The sequence below is a fragment of the Globicephala melas genome, chromosome 2 (assembly GCF_963455315.2).
Source record: "Globicephala melas chromosome 2, mGloMel1.2, whole genome shotgun sequence".
NCBI classification, from domain to species: Eukaryota; Metazoa; Chordata; class Mammalia; order Artiodactyla; family Delphinidae; genus Globicephala; species Globicephala melas.
The window spans coordinates 13,646,406-13,674,282 of record NC_083315.2 but is presented as its reverse complement, the minus strand read 5'-3'; the positions used below and the strand labels follow the sequence as shown (position 1 = coordinate 13,674,282).

The window sequence follows — 27,877 nt, the reverse complement described above, 5'->3', positions numbered from 1 at the left end:
CACCTTTGTAGATTTCTTTAGGTGAAATCTTAGGTTATTAATTAATTTTATAGCTTTTTCCCCTAGCATGGTCAGGGAACATACTTTGTAAGATTTCTTTCTTTCCTTATTTTTTTAATTTTATTTTTGGCTGCGTTGGTCTTGGCTGCTGCTCGTGGGCTTTGTTGAGGTGCACGGGCTTCTCATTGCAGTGGCTTCTCCTGTTGTGGAGCACAGGCTCTAGGCCCGTGGGTTTCAGTAGTTGCAGCATGCGAGCTCAGTATTTGTGGCTTGTCTCTAGAGCGCATGCTCAGTAGTTGTGGCGCACGGGCTCAGTTGCTGCATGGCATGTGGGATCTTCCCAGACTAGGGCTGGAACCCGTGGCCCCTGTGTTGCAGGCGGATTCTTAACCACTGCACCACCAGGGAAGTTGCCTTTGTATGATTTCATTCCTTTTAATTCATTGTGTCTTATTTTGTGGTGAATGTACCATAGTCACTTGAAAGGAATGGACATTTCATATAGATGGAGTCATACACTGTGTGGTGACTTTGTGTGAGCGGCTTTTTGCTTTTAGCAAAATGTTTTTAAGGTTCACTCATGTTTTAGCATGTATTAGAACTTTATTCCTTTTTTGTGTTGAATAACATTCCATTGTCCGGATCTGGCACATTTTATTTGTTCACTCAGTTGATCGGCATTTAGATTTTATCTATATTTTAGCTATTCTGAATAATGCTGTTTTGAACATTTCCATACATGTTTTTTGTGTAAATGTATGGTTTCATTTCTTTTGGGTGTGGAATTTTTGACCCATGTGGTAACTGTGTTTAACTTTTTGAGGAACTGCCGAAGCAGCCACACCATTTTAAACTCCCATCAGCGATATATGAGGGTTCTGATTTCTCCACAGTCTTGCTAACAGGATTTGTTTATCTTTTGATTTTAGCCATCCTCGTGGTATCTCATTGTGGTGTTGATTTGTATTTCCTTTTTTTCTTTTTTATAAATTTATTTATTTTAATTATTTCCTTTTGGCTGCATTGGGTCTTCGTTGCTGCGCATGGGCTTTCTCTAGTTGTGGCGAGTGGGGGCTACTCTTTGTTGCGGTGCACGGGCTTCTCATCACAGTGGCTTCTGTTGTTGTGGAGCACGGGCTCTAGGCACGCGGGCTTCAGTAGTTGTGGCATGTGGGCTCAGTAATTGTGGTTCATAGGCTCTAGAGTGCAGGCTCAGCAGTTGTGGCGCACGGGCCTAGTTGCTCTGCAGCATGTGGGATCTTCCTGGACCAGGGCTCGAACCTGTGTCTCCTGCATTGGCAGGAGGATTCTTAACCACTGCACCACCAGGGAAGCCTGATTTGTATTTCTTTAATGAATGTTAGACATCTTTTCACAGGCTTGTTTTGGTTATTTATGTGTTTTCTTTGGAGAAATGGCTATTCAGATCCTTGCCCCAGTTTTTAATTAGGATATTTATCTTTTTTTTTTTTTTTAAGATTTTATTTATTTTTTTTAGGCCATGCCTTGCAGCATGTGGGATCTTAGTTCCCCAACCAGGGATCAAACTCGAGCCCCCTGCAGTGGAAGCACGGGGTCTTAACCACTGAACCACCAGGGAAGTCCCTATATATCTTTTTATTATTGAGTTATAGAGCTCTTTATATTTTCTGGGTATAAGTCCCTTATCAGATATATATCTTGTAAGTATTTTATTCTATGGGGTTTTTTACTTGATGGTATCATTTGCAGAACAAAAGGTTTTAGGTTTGGAAAATTCCAATTTATCTATTATTTCTCTTGTTGCCTCTGTTTTTGGTGTTGTATCTAAGAAACCATTATCCAGCCCTGAGTCATGAAGAATTTACTCCAGTTTCATTCTAAGAGTTTTATAGTGTTAGCTCTTACATTTAAGTATATGATCCATTTTGAGTTACTTTTATATATCATATGCATAAGGGGTCCAACTTAATTTTTTGCATGTAGAGAATTTTTAATGTGCCAGTTTTATAGAGCTATTTCTGTTTACATTAGTTTCTTAGTGTTTCTCTAGCAATTTCAGTATATTTCCTTACCTTTTTTACAGTCTATTTAGCGTACCCACTTATAGTTAATATTGTATCACTTCTTGTAAAGTGTAGAAATCTTGTAACTGTAGAGATTCTTTTACATCACATCACCTCTGTCCATTGTTACTTATGCTATTGTCTATTGTCATATATATTAGAGCTACATATATTATAAACCCCAGAAGACAGTATTACAATTTTTGTTTTCAGTAATCATATGTATTTTTAAGAATTTAAGAACTAAAAGTCTTTTATATTGGGTTGGCCAAAAAGTTTGTTCGGATTTTTCCATAAGCTCTTACGAAAAAACCCAAACGAACTTTTTGGCCAACGCAATATTTACCCAGATATTTACCATTTATGGTGTTCTTCTTTGCCTCCTGAAGATTTGTGTTTTTCATCTAGTACCATTTCCCTTTATTCCGAAGAATTTCTTGTAGCCTTTATTGTAGTCTGTATCACCTGGTGATGAATTCTGTTTGCTCTTTCTTACCTAAAAACGTCTGTTTCACCTTCATTTTGAAGGATATATTAGATACAGAATTCTGGATTGACAGTTCTTTTTCTTCAAGCACTTTAGAGATGTTTGTTTTACTGTTTTGACTTCCATAGTTTATGATGAGAGATCAGCTATTAATTCAATCACTGTTTCCCTGTCTTTGGTGTGTCCTTTTCTTTTGGCTGCCTCTTGAAGACTTTTGTTTGCTTTTCATGAAGCGGTTTTGCTTGTTTGGGATTCACTGTGCTTCTGGAATCCATAAATTTGTCTTCAAATAGAGGAAATTTTCATCCATTGTTTTTTCAAAATTTTCTTTACTGCCATATTCTCATATTCATATTCTCTCCCTCACCTCCTCCTCCTCTTCCAGGCCTTCAATTATACATGGTGGCTTCTTGATACTGTTCAATAGGTCCCTGAAGCTCTGTTCATTTTTTTTACCATTTTCTCTTTTTCAGATAGATCCTATCTATTGATGTAGCTTCAAGCTCACTGACTCTTTCCTTTGTCATCTTGATTCTGTTGTTAAGCCCATCCAATGAATTTTTCACTTCATGTATTATATTTTTAAGTTTAAGAATTTTTATTTAGTTCTTTTTTGTTTTTAAAGATTTATTTTCTTTATTTTTGGCTGCATCGGGTCTTATTTGCAGCACGCAGGATCTTTGTTGAGGCATGTGGGATCTTTTGTTGCAGCGCGTGGGCTTCTCTCTAGTTGTGGCCTGTGGGTTTTCTCTTCTCTATTTGTGTCACGCAGGCTCCAGGGCATGGGGGCTCTGTAGTTGTCATGAGTGGGTTCCAGAGCACATGGGCTCTGTAGTTTGCGGCACGCGGACTCTAGTTGAGGCGCGCGAGCTCAGTGATTGTGGTGCTCAGGCTAAGTTGCCCCGTGGCATGTGGGATCTTAGTTCCCCGACCAGGGATCAAACCCGCATCCGCTGTATTGGAAGGCGGATTCTTTAACACTGGACCATCAGGGAATTCCCTGTTTAGTTCTTTCCTTTTCTTTTCGTTTTAATATTTATTGACTGATTGATTGCTGCGTTGGGTCTTTGTTGCTGCGCATGGACTTTCTCTAGTTGTGGCAAGCGGGGGCTGCTCTTCGTTGTGGTGCGCAGGCTTCTCATCACGGTGGCTTCTCTTGTTGCAGAGCACGGGCTCTAGGCGCATGGGCTTCAGTAGCTGTGGCACACAGGCTCGGTAGTTGTGGCTCATGGGCTCTAGAGCGCAGGCGCAGTAGTTGTGGCGCACTGGCCCAGTTGCTCCGCAGCATGTGGGATCTTCCCAGCCCAGGGCTCAAACCCATGTCCCCTGCATTGGCAGGTGGATTCTTAACCACTGTGCCACCAGGGTAGTCCACTCAGCAATTTTTGAAGTAGAAATTCATTTTATGATGGATTTAAAAATATTTGGTAGTTTTCAGTTTATTGCAGTTTTTATCTCTGTTAGCATTAGATGATTTCATCTTTGGCCATCAGGAGCCTCTTTAGGTTGGACCATAGGTCCTTTTCATATGACTAAAGCAGTCTTTTATAGCTTCCTTGCTATTTGATAGAATGAGGTATTCAGGGCATACTTGACCTAGACCTGGAATCATCCACTTCTTTCAGCAGTTCTGGTTCCTTTGGGAAATGCTGTTTGGAGACCCCAGCCTGGGTGCTCTGGGTGCTTATTTCTACTCTGGTAGTCACGAGTCTTTCTAAAACACAAGAAAAAATAGGTTAATTAATATGTATTTTTATCTTTTGCCTAAAAGAAGAAGTAATGATGGTAAATGTTTTATCCTACACATACTTTTTTTTTTTAAAGAAGATGTTGGGAGTAGGAGTTTATTAATTAATTAATTAATTTTTGCTGTGTTGGGTCTTCGTTTCTGTCAGAGGGCTTTCTCTAGTTGTGGCAAGCGGGGGCCACTCTTCATCGTGGTGCGCGGGCCTCTCACTGTCGCGGCCTCTCTTGTTGCGGAGCACAAGCTCCAGACGCGCAGGCTCAGTAGTTGTGGCTCACGGGCCTAGAGCTCCACGACATGTGGGATCCTTCCAGACCAGGGCTCGAACCCGTGTCCCCTGCATTAGCAGGCAGATTCTCAATCACTGCACCACCAGGGAAGCCCCTCCCTACACATACTTTTTTAATGCCACAATTACATCTTTTATATAATATGAGGAAGATCAAACTTAAAGCTTGAATTTATTCTTATTTAGCCTATACTGTTTATAAAAAAATAATTATCTTGTTGCTTTCTGTAATACAATGGTGTTCGAAGTCTGAGTAAACCAGTATAGCTGAATGGCTTTTTGTTGTTGTTGTTGTTTGTTTTTTTGTTTTTTTTTGCGGTACGCAGGCTCAGCGGCCATGGCTCACGGGCCCAGCCGCTCCACGGCCTGTGGGATCTTCCCGGACCAGGGCACGAACCCGTGTCCCCTGCATCGGCAGGCGGACTCTCAACCACTGCGCCACCAGGGAAGCCCTGAATGGCTTGTTAATAGCCACAACCTCCTAAAAGTCATTATTTTGGGTGAACTTGATTTAGTGAAGTATACTGAGTTTTATATTTTGGAAAATAATCTAAAGTAAAGTAGGAAAAGTATTTGGAAATTGATGCCTGTGTTATAAAGATGGAAAGTGGTTGCATGCTTTCTTAGCATACTACGTGATGTAAAAAAGAAGGAACCACCTTACATAACTTCCGCTTGTTTGGACCGTTTCAATTAAAACGTTTTTCCCCCCCTTTGTTAAAATGTGAGATCTTGGAATCCAAAAAATAAAACAAATGAATGTATATAACAAAACAGAGGGACTTTCCTGGTAGTCCAGTGGCTAAGACTCCGCACTCCCAGTGCACGGGGCCTGGTTTGATCCCTAGTCAGGGAATTAGAAATCACATGCCACAACTAAAGATCCCGCATGCCTCAGTGAAGATCCTGCTATCCGATGCAGCCAAATAAATAGTAAAATAATATAGAAACAAACAAAACAGAAACAGATTCACAGATACCAAGAACAAACAAGTGTTTACCAGTGGGGAAGGAAGGAGCAGGGGAGGGGCAAGGCAGGGGATTAAGAGATATAAACTACTATGTATAAAATAGAAAAAAAAAAGTAAGATCTTCAATGTGTGTGTTTTTTTTTTTTTTTGGTCTCCTTATAATCTGTGTACTCTCTTACAGGATTTACTTGTGCATTTAAACAGTACCTCTCACTTATTAAATAAGAATGCATCTGTGGAACTTTAATAGTAACATGTACAGCTGCAGCCTGCCCTGTGAAACTTTTCAGGTTGGATTAGTTTACTGTAGGGTCTGGAATCTCTATTGTCCAGAACCTGATACTTTTTTTCTGAGCTTAGGGTATAGCCTCTAATTATAACTTAACCTTCTTTGTCTGTAGTTATTTCTTTCTCTCAAGTCTTCTATATATCTATTTTTACCTTTAGTAGAAGACTAAAGGTAAAGACATAGTAATAGTATTTTACTTATTAGCATGTAGTTCTCTTTTAGAATTTTCTTCTCTGCATTTTATAACTCATTTAAAATATTTGTGAATATAGCATTAGTTCCCTCATTGTTATACAGTTGGACTTATAATAAAAACTTTATAGTCATAAACAGTGATATAAAATATTTCTGTACACATGTCTTTTCATATCTTGAAATTAAAGTGTGTAAGTGATATGAAGATGACACAGTACTTAATAATTGCCATTTCTATCATATTTCCTTTGGCTCTGTAGAAGTGAAGTAATTGAATCAGTATTTTTCTTTTTTTATAATGAATGATACTATTGTCTTTATTGTAAATTTCATATAGTACATTGATTCTCACAGAATGCTTTCATTGATTTAAAAAATATTTTTAAAAATTTATTTATTTGGCTGCATTGGGACTTAGTTGTGGCACGCGAGATCTTTGTTGCGGTGCGCGGGCTTCTCTCTAGTTGTGGCGTGCAGGCTTCTTTCTAGTTGTGGTGTGTAAGCTCCAGAGTGCGTGGGCTCAGTAGTTGTGGCGCATGGGCTTAGTTGCCCCGTGGCATGTGGGATCTTAGTTCCTTGACCAGGGATCGAACCCGTGTCCTCTGCATTGGACGGCGGATTCTTAACCACTGGACCATCAGGGAACTCCTATTTGTAGACTTTAATGATGGCCATTCTGACCAGTGTGAGGTGATACCTCATTGTAGTTTTGATTTGCATTTCTCTAATAATTAGCGATATTGAACATCTTTTCATGTGCCTGTTGGCCATCTGCATTTCCTCTTTGGAAAAATGTTCAGTTCTTCTGCCCCCCTTTTTTTAAAAAAAATTAATTCATTTATTTTTGGCTGCATTGGGTCTTTGTTGCTGTGCGTGAGCTTTTTCCAGTTGTGGTGAGCGGGAGCGACTCTTCATTGCGGTGTGCGGGCTTCTCAGTGTGGTGGCTTCTCTTGTTGCGGAACACAGGCTGTAGGCGTGTGGGCTTCAGTAGTTGTGGCATGCGGGCTTGATAGTTGTGGTTCGTGGGCTCTAGAGCGCAGGCCCAGTAGTTGTGGCGCACGGGCTTAGTTGCTCCGCGGCATGTGGGGTCTTCCAGGACCAGGGCTCGAACCCGTGTCCGCTGCATTGGCAGGCAGATTCCTATCCACTGTGCCACCAGGGAAGTCCCCTTCTGCCCATTTTTCAATTGGGCGGTTTTTTGATGTTGAGTTGCATGAGCTGTTTATATATGTTGGGTATTAACCCCTTATCAGTCACATCTTTGCAAAAATTTCTCCCATTCATTCAACCTCCCATTCAGCAGGTTGTCTTTTGTTTTGTCTATGGTTTCCTTTGATGTGCAAAAGCTTTTAAGTTAATTAGGTCTTATTTGTTTATTTTTGCTTGTGTTTCCTTTGATTTAGGACACAGATTAAAAAAAAACTGGTGTGATTTATGTCAAAGAATGTTCTGCCTGTTTTACTCTAGGAATTTTATAGTATCTTGCCTTAAATTTAGGTCTTTAATCCATTTTGAGTTTATTTTTGTATATGGTGTTAGAGAATGTTCTAATTTTATTCTTTTATATGTAGCTGTCCCGCGTTACCACCACCTTTTGTTGAAGAGACTGTCTTTTCTCCATTGTGTATTCTTGCCTCTTTTGTCATAGATTGACTATAGGTATGTGGATTTATTTCTGGGCTCTCTATTCTGTTCCATTGACCTATGTGTCTTTTTTTTTTTTTTTTTTTTTTTTTTTTGCCAGTACCATACTGTTTTGTAGCTTTGTAGTACAGTCTGAAGTCAGGGAGTGGGATTCCTCCAGCTCTGTTCTTCTTTCTCTAGATTGTTTTGTCTATTCGGGGTCTTTTATGTTTCCATAGAAATTAAAAAATCATCTGTTCTAGTTCTGTGAAAAATGCCATTACTCATTTGGTAGGGATTTCATTGAGCCTGGAGATTGCCTTGGGTAGTATGGTCATTTTAACAATATTAATTCTTCAATCCAAGAACATCTTTCCATCTGATTGGGTCATCTTCAGTTTCTTTCATCAGTGTCCTATAGTTTTCTGAGTACAGGTCTTTTACCTCCTAGGTATTTTATTCTTTTTGATGCAGTGGTAAATGGGATTGTTTCCTTAATTTCTCTTTTTGATAGTTTGTTGTTAGTGTATAGAAATGTAACAGATTTCTGTATATTAGTTTATTTTTGGCTGCATTGGGTCTTTATTGCTGTGCGTGGGCTTTCTCTAGTTACGGCTAGTGGGGGCTACTCTTTGTTGTGGTGAGCAGGCTTCTCATTGCGGTGGCTTCTCTTGTTGCAGAGCACAGGCTCTAGGTGCGCAGGCTTCAGTAGTCGTGGCATGCGAGCTCAGTAGTTGTGTCACGGGCTCTAGGGCGCAGGCTCAGTAGTTGTGGCATACAGGCTCAGTAGTTGTGGCACATGGGCTTAGTTGCTCCGTGGCATGTGGGATCTTCCCGGACCGGGACTCGAACCCTTGTCGCCTGCATCGGCAAGTGGATTCTTAACCACTATGCCACCAGGGAAGTCCTGTATATTAGTTTTGTTCCCTGCAACTTTACTGAATTTCATTGATGGGCTCTAGTAGTTTTTTTTTTTTTTTTTTCCTAGTAGTTTTCTGGTAACGTCTTCAGGATTTTCTATGTGGAGTATCATGCCATCTTCAAACAGTGGCATTTTTACTTTTTCTTTTCTAATTTGCATTCCTTTTCTTTCTTTTTTTTTGTTTTTTTCTTTGATTGCTGTGGTTAGAACTTAGAAAACAATGTTGAATAATGAAATTGGGCATCCTTATTTTATTCCTGATCTTAGAGGAAATGTTTTCAGCTTTTAATCATTGAGTATGATGTTAGCTGTGGGTTTTTCATATATGGCCTTTATTATGTTGAGGTAAGTTTCCTCTCTGCTCATTTTCTGGGGAGCATAAATGGACGTTGAACTTTATCAAAAGCTTTTTCTCCATATATTGAGATGATTGTATGATTTTTATTCTTCAATTTGTTAATGTGTTATATGACACATTGATTAATTTGCAGACATTGAAAAACCCTTGCATCCCTTGGATAAATCCCACTTGATCATGGTGTATAATTCTTTTAATGTATTGTTGGATATGGTTTGCTACTATTTTGTTGAGGATTTTTGTATCTATGTTCATCAGTGATAATGGCCTGCAATTTTTTTTTTTTTGGTGATGTCTTTGTGTGGTTTTGGTATCAGGGTGATGGTGGCCTCATAGAATGACTTTGGAAGTGTTCCTTCCTCTGCTGTTTTTTGGAATAGTTTAAGAAGGATAGGTGTTAACTCTTCTTTAAATATTCGAATGTTTGGTAGAATTCATCTGTGAAGCCATCTGGTCCTAGACTTTTGTTTGTTGGGAGCTTTTATTTTTTATGTATTTTAACTTTTTTGTTTTGGCTGCACTGCATAGCTTGCGGGATCTTAGTTCCCTGACCAGAGATTGAACCCGGGCCCTCAGCAGTGAAAGTGCAGAGTCCTAACCACTGGACTGCCAGGGAATTTCCTGTTGGGAGTTTTTAAGTTACTGATTCAATTTCAGTACTTGATCTGTTCATATTTTCTACTTCTTCCTGCTTCAGTCTTGGGAGACTGTACCTTTCTAAGAATTTGTCCATCTCTTCTAGATTTTCCATTTTAGTTGTGTATAGTTGCTAGTAGTAGTAGTAGTTTATGATGCTTTGTATTTCTGTCCTGTCAGTTGTAACTTCTTTTTCATTTCTCATTTTATTGATTTGAGCCCTCTCCCTTTTTTCTTTTTAATTTTTTTTGGCCACACGCCACAGCATGTGGAAATTCCCTGAACAGGGATTGAACCTCTGCCCCCTGCAGTGGAGGTCTTAACCACTGGACCACCAGGGAAGTCCTCCCTTTTTTTCTTGATGAGTTTGGCTAAAGGTTTATCACTTGTTTATCTTTTCAAAGAACCAGCTTAGTTTTATTGATCTTTTCTGTTGTTTTTTCCATTTCTGTTTCATTTATTTTTGCTCTGATCCTTATGATTTCTTTCTTTCTACTAATGTTGGGTTTTGTTTGTTCTTCTTTCTCTAGTTGCTTTAGATGTAAAGTTAGGTTGTTTATTTGAGATTTTTTTGTTTCCTGAGGTACAAGCTTGTATTGCTGTAAACTTCCCTTTTTTTGCAACTGCTTTTGCTGCATCCCATACGTTTTGTATCATCCTGTGTTTTTTTTTTCTTTTTTGACCACATCACGTGGCTTGCGGGATCTCAGTTCCTTGTCCATGGATTGAACCTGGGCCATGACAATGAAAGCCCGGAATCCTAACCACTAGGCCACCAGGGAACTCGCTGGATCATCAGGTTTTTGTTTTCATTTGTCTCTTGGTATTCTTTGATTTTCTCTTTTGATTTCGCTAGTGATCCATTGGTTGTTTAGTGGCGTATTGTTTAGCCTCCACGTGTTTGTGTTTTTCATAGTTTTTTTCTTGTAGCTGATTTCCAATTTCTTGTAGCTGATTTTTCTTGTAGCTGATTTCCAATCATAGTGTTGTAGAAGATGCTTGATATGATTTCAGTTTTCTTAAAATTTACTGAGGCTTGTTTTGTTGCCTAGTATGTACACGATCTATCCTGGAGAATGTTGCATGTGCGCTTGAAAAGAATGTGTATTCTGCTTCTTTCGGATGGAGTGCTCATATATATAGATATACATATCTATATATATCAATTAAGTGCATCTGCTTTAATGTGTCATTTTAGGCAGCGTTTACTTAGTGCTTTTCTGTCTGGATGATCTGGCCATTGATGTAAGTGGGGAATTACAGTCCCTTACCATTATTGTATTCCTGTCAATTTCTCATTTTATGTTCATTAGTATTTGCCTTGTATATTTAGGTGTTTGTATGTTGGGTACGTATACTTTTACAATTGTTATATCCTCTTTTTGGACTGATCCCATGGTCATTATGTAGTGTTCTTTGTCTTTCATAACAGTCTTTATTTTAAAGTCTGTTTTGTTTGATACCGGTATTGCTGCTCCAGCTTTCTTTTCATTTTTCCATTTGCATGGAATACCTTTTCTATCCCCTCACTTTGAGTATTTGTGTGTCTCTAGATCTGAAGTGAGTCTGTTGTAGGCAGCATATATGTGGGTCTTGTTTCTGTATCCATTCAGCCAGCCCATGTCTTTTGGTTGGAGCATTTAGTCCATTTACATTTAAGGTAATTATCTATATGTATGTTCTTATTGCCATTTTGTTGTTTTGGATTTGTTTTTGTAGGTCTTTTTTTCCCATTCTTCTTCTTCTGTTGTTTTCTTCTCATGATTTGATGACTATCTTTTGGGTTATGGTTGGATTTCTTTTCCTTTTTCATGTGTATATCTATCATAGATTTCTGGCTTGCAGTTACCATGAGGATTTGGTATAGCAGTCTATTTATATATACGGGATTGTTTTAAGTTGCTGATCTCTTAATTTCAAATGCACTCAAAAAACCCTGCATCTGTATTCTCCTCCCTTCATGATTACTGTTTTTTTTTTTAAAAATTAATTAATCGTTGGCTGCATTGGGTCTTCATTGCTGCACGCAGGCTTTCTCTCTAGTTGTGGCGAGTGGGGGCTACTCTTCGTTGCAGTGTGCGGGCTTCTCATTGCGGTGGCTCCTCTTGTTGCAGAGCATGGGCTCTAGGCACGCGGGCTTCAGTAGTTGTGGCTTGCAGGCTCTAGAGTGCAGGGTCAGTAGTTGTGGCACACAGGCTTAGTTGCTCTGCGGCATGTGGGATCTTCCCGGACCAGGGCTTGAACCCGTATCCCCTGCATTGGCGGATGGATGCTTATCCACTGCACCACCAGGGAAGCCCATGATTACTGTTTCTGATATCATAGTTTACATCTAATTGTTTTGTGTATCCCTTAACTGCTTATTGTGGATATAGATGATTTTTAGTACTTTTGTCTTTTAACCCCCTTACCAGCTTATTGCGTGCTTATTCACTATTTTATTTTAATTTCTTGCTCATATTTTACTGTGTAACTCATTTATATTACTATATTATATGCTTCAAACCTCTTTGGAGAGTAAGATAGGGTACAAATAATAAGTATCATATATGATTTCTAGGAATGTAGTCTTCACAGTAAGGCAGTGCCACTGAAACTCTTTATTATTTTTACAATTATTTCAGTCCTCTTGTCAGTAGTGAAAAGAAATGGCAATACTGGCTTGGTGTTTATTTCTGGTTTTAAATTGTGGGAGTGGTAGAGAGGGATCCATAATAATTCTGAGTATCATTGGGCTGTGAATAAAAAGAGTAACTAGAATAATTAGAGCAGTTCTTTTCTTCCAAAGGCAGGTAAGCGCATGTGAGATCATGCCTTCCTACTTGAATCAAAATTCTGAATTTGAGTTTGGCTCTTTATTTCAGGAGAAACCAGATCCAACTGAGTATGTAATAATCCTGGTTGATTCTACTCAGAAAGCAAAGGAGTAGAGGCACAGGTTAAAAACTGTGCCCCAATCCTATGTTGAGAGAATCTTTTTATTTTTATTAATATAACATTAGAAAAAAAATTGTGGCAGGAATTTAAATGTTAAGTAAAATTACTTTTTAAAAGTTGTTGTCTGGTACTCTGAGGAAGACCAAATGTCAAGGAGAATTACTTTGTGAGGATCTTTCTGATACACTCTTGGTGGCAACTAGTACAAATGCCACTACCATATTTTTAATAGTTTTCAAGTTACAGGGAAGATGTTATACTTTGGTAATCTGAAAAATCTCTTTGTTTCCCCCCCCCCTTTTAATAGAGATGTGAACTGTGTCCTCATAAGGATGGAGCTTTAAAAAGAACAGATAATGGCGGTAAGTGCAGAGAATTCTGAGAAAAATTTTCTTGAACACTGGAGTGCAGATGTATTTTAAAATATCTGGTAATTCATATTATATCAAACTGTTTGCTGCTCAAATATTTTTAACAGTACTGGATGTAATTTTTAATTTTTAAAAATTGAAATAGCTTTTCTACTTTCTGGACAAACTTAAGTTTTGTTTTGTTTTGGTGCAGAATGATCCAGATACTTCTAATTAAAATCTTGATTTTTTTTTTTAAATGGATACAGTTTCTTATATTACTGTTGGGAAAATAAGCCACTCTTTTTTTTTCTTCGTTAGAGATAAAAATCTGTTTTATATTCTTTTCCTCCTGTTTTGCGTATTGCTAGACAAATGATGTTTCTAATGCATGTTAATTTTAACACCCTGTGGATCCTTGTTGCTTGAATATAAACACATTCTGACTTTTCTTAAATTTTGGTGTGCTTTCATAAGACCCCTTTTGTATTTCTAATTTTTATTTCCATTTTTATTTTATTATTATTTTTTAAATAAATTTATTTATTTATTTATTTATTTATTTATGGCTGTGTTGGGTGTTTGTTTCTGTGCGAGGGCTTTCTCTAGTGGCAAGCGGGGGCCACTCTTCATCGCGGTGCGCGGGCCTCTCACTGTTGCGGCCTCTCTTGTTGCGGAGCACAGGCTCCAGACGTGCAGGCTCAGTAGTTGTGGCTCACGGGCCCAGTTGCTCCGCGGCATGTGGGATCTTCCCAGACCAGGGCTCGAACCCGTGTCCCCTGCATTGGCAGGCAGATTCTCAACCACTGCGCCACCAGGGAAGCCCCATTTCCGTTTTTAGTTACCTTTCTTAGAGAAATCCATGTTTCTTTATAGCTCAGTACCATTCTTAAATGTGTAGACTTCAATTTATTAAACTGTGGCATTTTATGAAAATTAAGTAACTGATGGAGAAACTCAAAATAGTAGAGATAAAACTAGTACTATTAGTATGTACTTCCATTTTGGGAAGCCAGCTCTAAAGTATTTTTGGCATAGAATAGTTTCATGGCATGAGTAAATGGGGAAAATACAATGTTTTTGACTAGCACTATATACATATATATAAATATTTAAATCTGATGTTTAGACTATAAGTCACATTATCCAAAATTTTAAATATTAAAAATCCTCGCTCCTACCCCTGTACACCATTATCTGCACAGTTTCTCAGTACAGTTTCTGCCACCAGCATAGTTGCTGTTACTACTTTTTTGGATACACAAATAAATATGAGGAAACAAAAATTTTCTGCAATTTTATACAAATGGATGAATATTATATATACTCTCTTGCATCTTAAGTTTTCCTGAACAGTTTATCTATTATTAGTATAGAGCTTTCTTTATTATCATATGTTATATAATCAGCTGCCTGTTTCTAATCTTTTGCTTTTATGACTAATGCTTGTATATATATATGTCATTTTGCTTCTGTGCAAAGACATCTGTAGGTTTTTATTAATTCCCAACAGTTGAACTGTTGGGTCAGAGAGATTTTACAATTAATTTTGGTAGATATTCCCAAATTATTCTCTTTAGTGGTGGTACCAATTTGTGTTCCCAGCAGCACACATCTTTTGTAATCCAGTAGATGAAAGTTGGTGTCTCAAACCATGCATTTTGCATTTCTCTTATTATGAGTGAATCTGAGCATCTTTTCATGTTTTTAAGAGCAATTCAACTGGTATTGTCCCATATGTGATCTGTTCTTTTTCTGTTTGGTTGTTGATTTTTTCCTTTTTGATTTGTTGGAGCTTTCATAGGAGTACTTCATATATTAGGCTTTTGTGATGAGTTGGACTAGTTTTGGCCCTGTTTTTGATCTTGCTCATGTGGCTTTTTCTCATGCAGAAAATTTTGATTTTTATTTAGTTGAATTTCTTAATCTTGTCTTTCTTGGTTTCTGTGTTTTGAACCATTAGTTAAGGCTTTCCCTACTTCAAAGTTATAAAGGAATTCTTTCATGTTTTTCCTTAAGCTTTTTTTTTTTCTTGGCCACAACGCATGGCATATAGGATTGTTCGCCGACCAGTGAGTGAACCTGTGCCCCCTGCAGTGGAAATGCAGAGTCGTAACCACTGGATCACCAGGGAACTCCCTCTTCTTTTATATATATATATATATATATTTTTTTTTTTTTTTTAGTAAATTTATTTTATTTATTTTTGGCTACGTTGGGTCTTTGTTGTGTGTGGGCTTTCTCTAGTTGTGGCGAGCAGGGGCTACTCTTCATTGCGGTGCGTGTGCTTCTCGTGGTGGCTTCTCTTGTTGTGGAGCAGGGACTCTAGGAGCGCGGGCTTCAGTAGTTGTGGCACAGAGGCTCAGTAGTTGTGGCTCGCAGGCTCTAGAGTGCAGCCTCAGTAGTTGTGGCGCACGGGCTTAGTTGCTCTGTGGCATGTGGGATCTTCTTGGACCAGGGCTCGAATCTGTGTCCCCCTGCATTGGCAGGCGGATTCTTAACCACTGCACCACCAGGGAAGCCCCTCCCTCCTTTAGTATTTTTATAGTTTCTTTCTTTCTTTTCTTTTTTTTTAACAGTTAATCTTTGATACATTTGGAATGTATGCAGCAAATACAATGTGAGGTATGGTTCCAACTTAATTTTTTCCTAGATGCTAAAATGCTACCATTTGTCCCATCACCATTTATTGAACAGTTCATTTTTTTCATATTGATTTGCAATGCCATCTTTGTTATAGTCTAAATTTGATGTGTATTTAAAAAATTCTGACTAAATTGTGTTCCAAAATTATTTTGGAGCCTGGAATGCATTTTATTTTAGAAATGCCAATTGTATTTCCAGACTGGTTAGCGAAACCTCACAATGTACCTGATGTATATAGTATCAGTGATGCTGTTCTTTAATATCTAATACCCATTTTTCATACCAGAAAATATGTTCCAAATTTTAGTTTTGTTTTTCTGGTGATCAGGATTAGGAATTTTTCAATTTAACTGTTACCTTTCTTCAGTGTTAATCACTCCATAGTTCTCAGTTGTTGACGGTAAGTGTTTTAACATAGATCGGTGTGTGAAAAGTGGGTTATTATAGGCAAAGGGAGAAGTAAATGACAAAAGACACAGGTATATCAGGGATTTGCATTGTAGAGTTTGAATAGTAGGCCTTCTGAGAGGTGGAGCTGATGGTATAGGCAAGATTTTCTTTCTTTTCCCTTTCCCCTGCTCATCCTTTTCCTTCCTTCCTCCCCTCGCCTTGGCTTGCCTTCCCTCCGTCCTTCCCCACCTTCCCCCTCCCTCTTTCTTCCGGCCCCTGCTCCACCCTTTCATACTAAGGACTTGATCCTGTTGATTATGGGGAGCCACTGAAACTGAGGAATAACGTATGAGTTTTCTGTTTTAGAAAGATCACTCTGACAGCGTTGTGGTAAATGGATTGGAAGGACATGAGACCAGACCAACTATAAAAAAGAAAGGCAGAGCTGGATCATAAGTGCATTTAACATGCTTAAAACCAGCTATATGGCCTAGCGGGTGGGGGGAGATAGAAAAAAAATAAATTATGGAGGTAATTCAGTCTGCCATTTTACTCACTGAGCTCTAGGCAAACCTATATGGAAATCCCTTGTGAATTATTGTAAAGCTTTCCCAACCATCGCTGACAAAGACATGAAGTATACTATTATTGAGGGGGCCAGGCAAGAGGTGGTGTCGGCTTACTTATATTCTTGAAGAGGAAGTTTTAAAGTGAGTTGAGGATCGTTGATAGATACTATCTGACAGCGCAGTTAGAAGAACTTGAATAAAGCAGTGTTGTGTATTCAAAATGACGTACAGTGTCATGCACTTTCTCTATTGGGATTTTAAGGGGTTTTTCAAGGATAGTTTTGATTATACATACTGTTTTGGGTTTTGTACTCTGATGTTAGAATCTACGCTCCACAGAGGTAAGACTCTGCTTTATTGTATTAAGTCCAAGGGAGAGATACTGAGGAACTGTTTGAGTCAGAAGTAGGAGGAGGGATAAAAATGAGGGAATGGACATCAGAGATACTAAAGTGGTAAATTTTTACAGGTATATTAAAAAAAATACTTTTATTATTGAAAAATTTCAAAAATACTTTTATTATTGAAAATTTTCAAAATATTATTGAAAAATACAAATAGAGAGAATCCCCACCTTGGTACCTAGCTTTAACAGTGACCAAGTCATGGCCAGCTGTTTCTTCTATACCCTTCCCTACCCCAGTCTTCTGATTATTTTGAATTCTGTGAGCATTTCTAGTTTACGTGTATATTTTAAAAATGCACAATATATTATCACACCTAAAATAATTGACAGGGATTTCTTAAACCCATCAAATATCTAGTCATTGTTCAGAATTTCCTGACTGTCTCCTGTTTTCTTTTATAGTTGTTGAATCAGGATCCCGTAAGGTCCATAAGCTGGATCCAAATAAGGTGCATACATTGCAGTAGCTTGGTATGTCTCTTAGGTCTCTCTGTAATCTCCTTTGTCTTCTTTCCCCCATTTGTCAGTTTACTTATGGAAAAAATCTAGGTCATTTGTCCTGTAGAGTTTGTACACAGCAGACTTTGTTGATTAATCTTAGATGGGGTGTGTGTGTGTGTGTGTGTGTGTGTGTGTGTGTGTTAACATGTCACTTTGTTCCATGTATTTTCTGTACATTAGTAGTTAGATATATTCAGAGACTTGATCATAATCAGTTTATTGTGGGGACAGTCAAGAATACTTCATAGATAGTGTTGTATATTTCCTTCAGGAGGCATATGATATTTGTTTTGTGTGTGTGTGTGTGTGTGTTAACAACTGTTTATCAGTGTCTAGATGCATTTTCAGATTCAGCAACGTTGCAGTCTGTATTAGTACTTCATTCCTCTTTATGGCTGATTGATACCCCATTGTATATATACAGGCCACATTTTATCTGTCCTTTCATTCGTTGAAAGACATTTGGGTTGTATCCATCTCTTTGCTGTTGTGAATAGTGCTGCTGTGAACACTGGTATAGATGTTAGAACATTGGTATTTTGGGGGGTATATACTAGTGGCATTGATGGGTCATATGATGCTTCTGTATTTAACTTTTCAAGGAACCACCAAACTGGTTTTCATAGTGGCTACACCATTTTTACATTCCCACAAGCAGTGTATGAGGGATCCATTTCCTTCTCATTATCACCAACACTTAATATTATCTGAATTTTTAGATTATAGCTATCTTAGTGGATATGAAGTGGTACCTCATTGTGTTTTTTTTTTTTTTTTTGTGGTACGCAGGCCTCTCACTGCTGTGGCCTCTCCCGTTGCGGAGCACAGGCTCCGGACGCACAGGCTCAGCGGCCATGGCTCACGGGCCCAGCTGCTCCGCGGCATGTGGGATCTTCCCGGACCGGGGCACGAACCCGTGTCCCCTGCATTGGCAGGGGGACTCTCAACCACTGCGCCACCAGGGAAGCCCTCATTGTGGTTTTGATTTGCATTTCTCTAATCATGAATGATGAGTGCTTGTTGGCCATTTGTAAATCTTCTTTGGAAAAATACCTGTTCGTATTCTTTTTTTTTTTTTTTTTGGCTGTGTCGGGCGTTCCCCGACCAGGGATCGAACCCATGCCCTCCTGCAGTGGAAGTGTGGAGTCTTAACCACTGGACTGCCAGGGAAGTTCCCCTGTTCATATTCTTCGTCCATTTTGTAATTGGGTTGTTTGTCTTTTTTTTTGTTGAGCTAGACACCTATCAGAGATGCATGATTTACAAATCTTTTCTCCCACTCTGTGGGTTGTTTTTTCATTTTCTTTATATTGTCCGTTGGTTCACTATAGTTTTTAATTTGATGAAGTCCAATTTATCTAATTTTTCTTTTGTTGCTTATGCTTTTAGTGTCCTAAGAATCCATTACTACCCGAAGTTATAAAGATTTTACACCCATTTCCTTCCTTAGAGTTTTATGTTTTTAGCTCTTTTTAGGTTGTTGATCCATTAAAAAAATTTTTTTTTCTTTAACAGACAAGGAAGTTGACACACTTCATGGTTGAAGTCCTAATCCCCAGCTGCTCAGAATGTGACTACATTCAGAGATAGGATCTTTTTTTCTTTTTTCTTTTGGCTGTGCTGTGCAGCATGCAGGATCCTAGTTCCCCAACCAGAGATCGAACCTGTGTCCCCTGCAGTGGAAGCACAGAGTCCTAACCACTGGACTGCTAGGGAATTCCCCTGTTGATCTGCTTTGAGTTTTTGTTTTGTTTTGTTCTTTTGGCTGCTTTGGGTCTTTGTTGCTGCGTGCGGGCTTTCTCTAGTTGTGGTGAGCAGGGGCTACTCTTCGTTGCAGTGCACGGGCTTTTCTCATTGCAGCGGCTTCTCTTGTTGTGGAGCATGGGCTCTAGAGTGCAGGCTCAGCAGTTGTGGCGCATGGGCTTAGTTGTTCCATGACATGTAGGATCTTCCTGGACCAGGGATCGAACCTGTGTCCCCTGCATTGGCAGGCGATTCTTAACCACTGTGCCACCAGTGAAGACCATTTTGAGTTAATTTTTGTATATGATGTGAGTTAGGGGTCCAACTTCATTTTTTTTTCTTGTGGGTATCCAGATGTCCCAGCACCATTTGTTGAAGAGACTGTTCTTTCCCCCATTGAATGGTCTTGGTATCCTTGTTAAAAATCAGTTGGCTATATATGCATGGGTTTATTCCTGGACTCTATTATATCCTATTGCTCTTTTTATGTATTCTTATGCCAGTGCGCACTGTTGTGATGACTGTAGCTTTGGTAATAAGTTTTGAAATTGGGAAGTTTGTTCCAATTTTACTCTTTTTTTTTCAATATTGCTTTGGCTCCTTGTGTTCTATGGAAATTCCATATGAATTCAAGGATTGTGAAAAAGGCCATTGGAATTTTGATAAGGGGTTGCATTGCATCTGTAGATTGCTTTGGATAGTATTGCTGTCTTAACAATATTAAGTCTTCCATAATATGAACACAGGATGTCTTTCCATTTATTTATGTCTTTAAGTTCTTTCAGCAATGTTTTGTAGTTTTCAGTGTAAAAATCTTGAATGAGATCATCCTGGCCTGTTGTAGACACTCAATCCAATGACAGATGTCCTTGTGAAAGTATGTGGAGACACAGAGATGGGGAGATGGCCATGTGAAGACTAAGGTTAAAAAAACAAAAGAGTAAGGTGGACATTGGAGTAATGTAGCTATAAATCAAGAAATGTCAAGGATTGTGAGAGCCACGAGGAGGTAGGAGAGAAGCATGTTGATTTTGGACTTAGAGCTTCCAGAACTGTGAGAGAATGTATTTCTGTTTTCTTAAGCTACCAAATTTGTTGACATTTTTTATGGCTGTTCTAGGACACTGATACACTTGTTTTGAGAATATTTGCATTTATATTCATAAGGGGTATTGGGCTGTTATTTTGTTTTCTTATGTTTGTCTGACCTTGGGGGCATTTGCTATCATACTGGCCTCATAGAATGAGCTAGGAAGTGTTCCCTCTTCAAGATTTTTGGAAGAGTTTGAGAAGGATTTTTGTTAATATTTCTTTAAATGTTTGGTAGAATTCACTTATGAAGGCATCTGGTCCAGGGCTTTTCTTTGTGGGGAGGTTTTTGCTTGTTGGTTGATTCAATCTCTTGTTATAGGTCTGTTCAGATTTTCTCTTCCTTTTTTTTTGCGGTACGCGGACCTCTCACTGCTGTGGCCTCTCCCGTTGCGGAGCACAGGCTCCGGACGCGCAGGCTCAGCGGCCATGGCTCACAGGCCCAGCCTCTCTGCGGCATGTGGGATCTTTCAGGACTGGGGCTTGAACCCGTGTCCCTTGCATCGGCAGGCGGACTCTCAACCACGGCGCCACCAGGGAAACCCTGATTTTCTTGAGTCAGCTTTGTTAGTTTGTGTTTCTAGGAATTTGTCCATTTCCTATAGGTTATCTAATTTGTTGGTCTGTATTTGCTCATGGTGTTCTCTTATAATTCTCTTTCTTTTTGTTAAGGTCAGTAATAATGTTCGCACTCTTATTTCTGAATTTAGTAATTTGAGTCCTTTTTTTTCTTAGTCAATCTAAAAGCTTGTCAATTTTGTTGATCTTTTCAAAGAACTTTTGGTTTTGTTGATTGTCCCTGTTATTTTTCTATTCTCATTTTATCTCTGATTTTTACACCTTTCTTCCTTCTGCTGGCTTTGGGTTTAGTTTGCTCTTTTTCTAGCTCCTTAGCATAGGTATATAATTAGTTTATGAATTTGAGATCATCTTTTTTTTTTTAAATTAATTAATTAATTTTTGCTGTGTTGGGTCTTCGTTTCTATGCGAGGGCTTTCTCTAGTTGTGGTAAGCGGGGGCCACTCTTCATCACGGTGCGTGGGCCTCTCACTATCGTGGCCTCTCTTTTTGTGGAGCACAAGCTCCAGATGCGCAGGCTCAGTAGTTGTGGCTCACGGGCCTAGTTGCTCCGCGACACGTGGGATCCTCCCAGACCAGGGCTCGAACCTGTGTCCCCTGCATTAGCAGGCAGATTCTCAACCACTGCACCACCAGGGAAGCCCCATTTTTGCTTTGTTTTAAACAGCTTTATTAGGAGATGGTTTATGTCATGTGTTTCACTCATTTGAAGTGTGCAACAATTTTTTTTTCTAAGTATTTACAGTTATGTGCAACACACCACAGTCAATTTTAGAACATTTTCATCACTTCATAAAGAAACCCTGTTTGTTTGTTTGTTTTTGTATAGGACAGGGAACTGTATAAATATCTTGTAATAAACTATAATGGAAAAGAATCTGAAAAACAATATATATGTATATAAAACTGAATCATTTTGCTGTACACCAGACACTAAGACAAAATTGTAAATCAGCGATACTTCAATTAAAAAAACAAAAGAAACCCTGTATTTTTAAACTATCACTCCCTTATCTGTCCACCCTACCCCATTTCACCCCCTCAAGCATCTTCTTTCCAACATAGATATTTACAGGTATGAATTTAACTCTGAGTGCTGCTTCCTATGTATCACATGAGGTTTTGTATATTGTGTTTTTCATTTGTCTTAGGGTATTTTCTAGTTTCCATTGTGGTTTCTTCTTTGACTCATTGGTTATTTAAGAGAATATTGTTTAATTTCCATGTATTTGTGAATTTTCCAGTTTTCCTTCTGTTGTGGATTTGTATTTTCATTCCACTGTGGATTGATAAGATCTGATTTCAGATCTTTTCAAATTTATTGACACTAGTTTTGTGACCTGAATTAATTGTGATCTTGGAGAATGTTCATGGGTATTTGAGAAGAATGTGTATTTTGCTGTTTTTATTTCAGTGTTCTATATATATATATATTGGGCCTAGATGTATTGTAGTGTTATTCAATTCTTCGATTTATTTACTGATTTTCTGATAAGTTCTATCCATTATTGAAACTTGGGTACTGAAATTTCCAGCTATTACTAAAGAATGGTCTGTTTCTCCCTTCAGTTTTGTTCATTTTTGTTTCATGTATTTTGGAGCTCTGATGTTTGGTGCATATATGTTTATCATTGTTTTATCTTGGCATTTTTAAAAAAAATTTTGACTGCTTTGGGTACTCATTGCTGTGCACGGGCTTTCTTTAGTTGCGGTGAGCGGGGGCTACTCTTCGTTGTGGTGCATGGGCTTCTCATTGTGGTGGCTTCTCGTTGTGGAGCACAGGCACAATAGTTATGGCTCGCAGGCTCTAGAGTGCAGGCTCAGTAGTTGTGGCGCACGGGCTTAGTTGCTCCACGGCATGTGGGATCTTCCCCGACCAGGGCTCGAACCCATGTCCCCTGCATTGGCAGGAGGATTTTTAACCACTGCACCACTAGGGAAGCCCCTTGGTGTTTTTTAAAAAATAAATTTATTTATTTATTTTTGGCTGTGTTGGGTCTTCATTGCTGCACGTGGGCTTTCTCTAGTTGTGGCAAGTGGGGGCTACTCTTCTTTGCGGTGTGCGGGCTTCTCATTGCGGTGGCTTCTCTTGTTGCGGAGCACGGGCTCTAGGCGTGCAGGCTTCAGTAGTTGCAGCACGTGGGCTCAGTAGCTGTGGCCCACAGGCTTAGTTGCTCCGTGGCATGTGGGATCTTCCTGGACCAGGGATCGAACCTGTGTCCCCTGCATTGGCAGGTGGATTCTTAACCCTTGTGCCACCAGGGAAGTCCCTCTTCTTGGTGTTTTGACCTGTTTTTCAATATATAATGTTCTTCTCTGTTCCTTGTAACAGGTTTTAATTCTTATTTCATTTTCCATATATATATTTCTAGTAGCTATCCTGGGGATTGCAATTAACTTCTTAAACTTATAACACCCTGAGAAACACCCAGGTTAGGGGATACAAAGGCAAATGCCTTGAGTCAGTCCTTTGGGTTCTTTCTGTCCCCCTCCCACAGTTAGGTCAAAACTTAAAATCACAGTTCTTTGAGAACAAGCTCTGCTCAACCTCTTTTGGAACCAGGGACCAGAGTTTGGCACTAGGAACGTGGGGTGCTGTCTTCAAGACCATTGTCAAGCCAATGAGGGGTAGAGCCAGGGCAAGTAAAAATGACGCAAAACTCTTACTGTTTTTAAGTTGCCTCTTTCTTTTTTTTTTTTTTTGTTTGGTTTTGGCCACGCAGTGTGGCATGTGGGATCTTAGTTCCCCGACCAGGGATTGAAGCCATGCCCTCTGCAGTGGAAGTGCAGAGTCTGGACCACTAGGGAAGTCCCAGGTTGCCTCTTTCTTTATTTTTTACTTGGGTGCATAAACGTTTGACTATCTTCCAGAGTTCTGACAAAGTTGATTGTGACATTTTATTCTCCATTTTCTGGTGTTTCTGTGACAGCACAGGCTCTTGGAGATGCCATAGGTCCAAATGCTTCATTTTTAACTCTTATTTACCAGTTTTCAAGAGACAGGTATATTATTTGGTTGCCAGTAACAGAAATAGATTCTGGATAACTGAAGCAAAAATAATATATGAAAAGATATAACTCACAGACTTCAGGAAAAATTGAGTGCTCGAGTGTTTGCATTTTGGAGTGACTGGAACCAGAAATGAATAGAATCTCCTGAAGCGTGGTATTCTAACAAGAAGAGGAAATGGATACTGAATAAGCTTTTTTTAAAAAAAATTTATTTATTAAATTTATTTATTTTTGGCTGCGTTGGGTCTTCGTTGCTGCGCCCGGCTTTCTCTAGTTGCAGTGAGCGGGGGCTCCTCTTATTTGCGGTGTGCGGGCCTCTCATTGCGGTGGCCTCTCTTGTTACGGAGCACAGGCTCTAGGCACACGGGCTTCAGTAGTTGTGGTTCATGGGCTCTAGAGCGCAGGCTCAGTAGTTGTGGTGCACAGGCTTAGTTGCTCCGCGGCATGTGGGATCTTCCTGGACCAGGGCTCGAACCCATGTCCCCTGCATTGGCAGGCGGATTCTTAACCACTGTGCCACCACAGAAGCCCGTGAATAAGCTTAAATCATGGCTATCTACAGTAGTATCATATGACTTAATGGATATGGGTTGAGATGAGGGAAGGGAGCTGCTCAGATTTCTCTGTGGACAGCTGAATGTTGATGGTCTTAACTGAGGTAGAGAGTGTTGGGCAGAGGGTTGTTTTGGGAGTAAAGATCAATGTGGAGATATACTTTTCATGTGTTGAGTTTAAGGTGATGGTGAGATTGCTGAAAAATGTATATGTCAGTAGGAAATTGGATATAATTACCAGCTTTTAGCTCTTACTGTTCCTGCTTCCTTACCATGTAGTTTCCTTCCTGGGGAGGTTACTGCATTCTTGATATCTGTCCGGAGCTATTTTCTGCATACATAAACATTTTTTACACAAATGTAGGATATAGTGTTTTATGAATTGCTTCTTCATTTAATAATATACCTTGGAGATCATTGCACATAAGTAATAAAAAACTCTCATATACATCTGCAAGATACTTAATTGTAAAAATGAACCGTAATTTATTTAACCATTCTCTTGATGAACATTTAGTTATTATTATTATTTTTAAACAGTACTGCAGTGAATAACCATGTACAATGTAATCATGGATAAGTGGGTGATTAGCTATAGGCAAAAATTCCTAGAAGTGGGATTGCTGGGTCAGAGGGTATGTGCATCTGAAATTTCAGTGGATTTTGCCTAATTCCCCGCTATTGAGATGTACTAATTCACAGTATATTCACAATACATGCAAAGAGCCTGTTTTCATCATATTTTCCTCAGCACAGTTGCATGACCACCCGAGTCAGTTTCAGTTCTGGATTGTTGATCAGACTCACAAGTCACAATCGGCTTTTCCAGCACCAAATATACTATAAAGGAAAAGCATACTCTGTTGCGATACAGAGGCCTCCAAACTCTGATGCAGGTTTTGATGTTTCCAGCATTTTGATTGTAAGGTTGACAAGAAGCTAATGCGAGTGCAGGTCCCATTAGCAGAGGGAAGCCTCCAGGTTTGGGGACCCTCAGTTTAAATATGCCTACTTGCCATATAGCCTCTGTATCTGTAAGTGGCTAGCTCTTTTATTTTAATGTAGTATAGACTATAAATTATAAGTTATACAATATACATTCCTGACAGCCAAGTACAGCAGGCTAAAGAGCATTCTTGGATACATTATTAGTACATGGCAGACACTGTAGGACTCTCGTCTATCTTCAGGGTTGATCTTGCAAGAACTGTGAAGATATTTTCTTCAGGGGCCTGAAAGAGAGATTCAAAATACAGCTTTTAACTCTTTCCATCTGTCAGTATTAAGAATCTTTTTATATTTGCCATTCTGGTAGGTAAGAATTATGTAAAGCTAGCCTTAATCTGTATTTCTCTTATTATGAGAGGAGTTGAGCAACTTTTCATGTGCTTAAAAGCTATTTGTATTTTCTTTATGTGAAGTATTCATTCATATTGTTAGCTCATTTTCCTCTTGGTACATTCCTCATGGCACTTTTTTTTTTTTAATATTTATTTATTTATTTTGGCTGTGCCAGGTCTTAGGTGCATTATGTGGGATCTTTTAGTTGCAGCATGTGGACTTCTTAGTTGTGGCACACGGACTCTTAGTTGCGGCATGTGGGCTTCTTAGTTGCGGCATGTGGGCTTCTTAGTTGTGGCATGCGGACTCTTAGTTGTGGCATGCATGTGGGATCTAGGTCCCCCACCAGGAATCGAACCTAGGCCCCCTGCCTTGGGACCGCAGAGTCTTACCCACTGGACCACCAGGGAAGTCCTGGCAGATTTGTTGATTGTTGTGTAAGAACTCTTAATGTATTATGGAAATTAGTCCTTTGTCTGGGGTATTGCAGAATTTTTTCCTCCTAGATGGTGGTTTGTGTTTTGATTTTGCTTTTGGCCATACAGAAATTTAAGTTTATAATCATGCTTATTATTATTATTAACAAATATTTTCCTAATTTTGTAGCACACTAGAAGGACTGTTTTCTACACCAAGATTATTTTAAACTTTTTGTACATTTTTTTCTAGTAGGTGGTTAAAAAAAAAATTTAGATTGTTGATCCATCCAGAATTTATTGTAATGTAAGCTGTGGGGTATGGAGCTATTTATTTTTCACCTAGATGACTATCCATTTGTTCCAAATACCTATTTTGAATAATCTGTTTTCCCTTGTTGATTCCAAACGACACTTTTTTAAATACAAAGTTCACATGTGATTTGACTTTATTTCTGGACTTTCATTGTATTCAGTGATGTGTCTTTTTATGGGCCAGCACCACACTGTTTTAATTGTTTTAGTTTTATATCTTGCAGATATAGCCCTTCCTTATTACTGTCTTCCTCTTCCTCCCTTCTTTTTTCTTCTCTCCCACATTTTCTTGTCTTTAAAATTTTTTTTAATTTAAAAAAACTACTAATGGTGTTTTTGGCTCTACTCGTTTAATTTTCCTTTAGGAAACTTTTTAATCAGTTTGTTTAATTTGTTTTAATTAATTTTTTGTTTTGGAATAATTAAAAAAATTAAAAAAACAGATTTAATTAATTAATTAATATTTTGCCTGCGTTGGGTCTTTCGTTGCTGTGTGCGGGCTTTCTCTAGTTGTGGCGTGTGAGCTTCTCTCTAGTTGTGGTGCATGGGCTTCTCTCTAGTTGTGGCACTTGGGCTACAGAGCGTGTGGGCTCTGTAGTTGTGGCACGCGGGCTCCATAGTTGCGGTGCATGGGCTTAGTGGCCCTGCGGCAGGTGAGATCTTAGGTCCCCAACCAGGGATTGAACCTGCATCCCCTGCATTGGAAGGCGGATTCTTAACTGTTGGACTACCAGGGAAGTTCCAGTTCCTGTATACCCTTTACCCAGTTTCTCCCATTATTAACTTTTTACATTACTGTGGTATATCTGTGAAAACTAAGAAACTGCCAATGATATATTACTATTAACTGAATGCTACACTTTAAAACAGTTTTCATCAATTTTTGTCATTAATGTCCTTTTGCATTTAGTTGCCATGTCTCCTGATCTCCTCTGGTCTATAGCAATTTCTCAGTCTTTTCTTGTTTTTCATGACCTTGACAGTCTTGAGGAATACTGGCCAGGTACCTGTTGAATGTCCCCAATCTCCATTTGTCTGATGTTTTTCTCATGATTAGATTGGATTTATGGGTTTGGGGAAAGAATACCACAAAAGTTAAGTCCTTGTCTCATCATATCTTATCCAGGGTACAGATATCCATATGAAATCACTGATATGAAAAAAATACTCAACATTACCACAGTGAGATGACAGGACACCCATTAGAATGGCTACTATTTAAAAAAAAAAAAAAGCAAACCCAGTGTTAGTGAGGCTGTGGAGAAATTGGAACCCTTGTACACTCTTGGTGGAATTGTAAAATGTTGTAACCGCTATGGAAAACAGTATGGAGTTCCTTCAAAAAATTTAAAAAGGACTACCATAAAAAAAAATGATCCAGCAATTCCACTTCCAAGTATATATCTGAAAGCAGAGTCTCTTAAGAGGTTTGTGTGCTCATGTTCATAGCAGCACTATTTGCAGTAGCCA

General features: G+C 38.9%; 1 protein-coding gene across 14 annotated transcripts in view; it reads left to right on the top strand.

Moving 5' to 3' along the window:
* MLLT10 (MLLT10 histone lysine methyltransferase DOT1L cofactor) overlaps nt 1–27,877 on the top strand; it is a 249,193-nt gene that overhangs the window by 36,977 nt on the left and 184,339 nt on the right. For 13 of the 14 annotated variants that reach the window (XR_004035214.2, XR_004035213.2, XM_060292985.2 and 10 more), the window contains one exon: nt 12,804–12,858. The exons of the other annotated variant lie outside the window; for it this stretch is intronic. Coding sequence is in view for 10 of the 13 variants with exons in the window: in XM_060292985.2 (XP_060148968.1) it covers nt 12,804–12,858 (55 nt within the window). In the remaining 3 variants the exon portion in view is untranslated. The remainder of the gene's footprint in view (nt 1–12,803; nt 12,859–27,877) is intronic. 14 annotated transcript variants of the gene reach the window in all.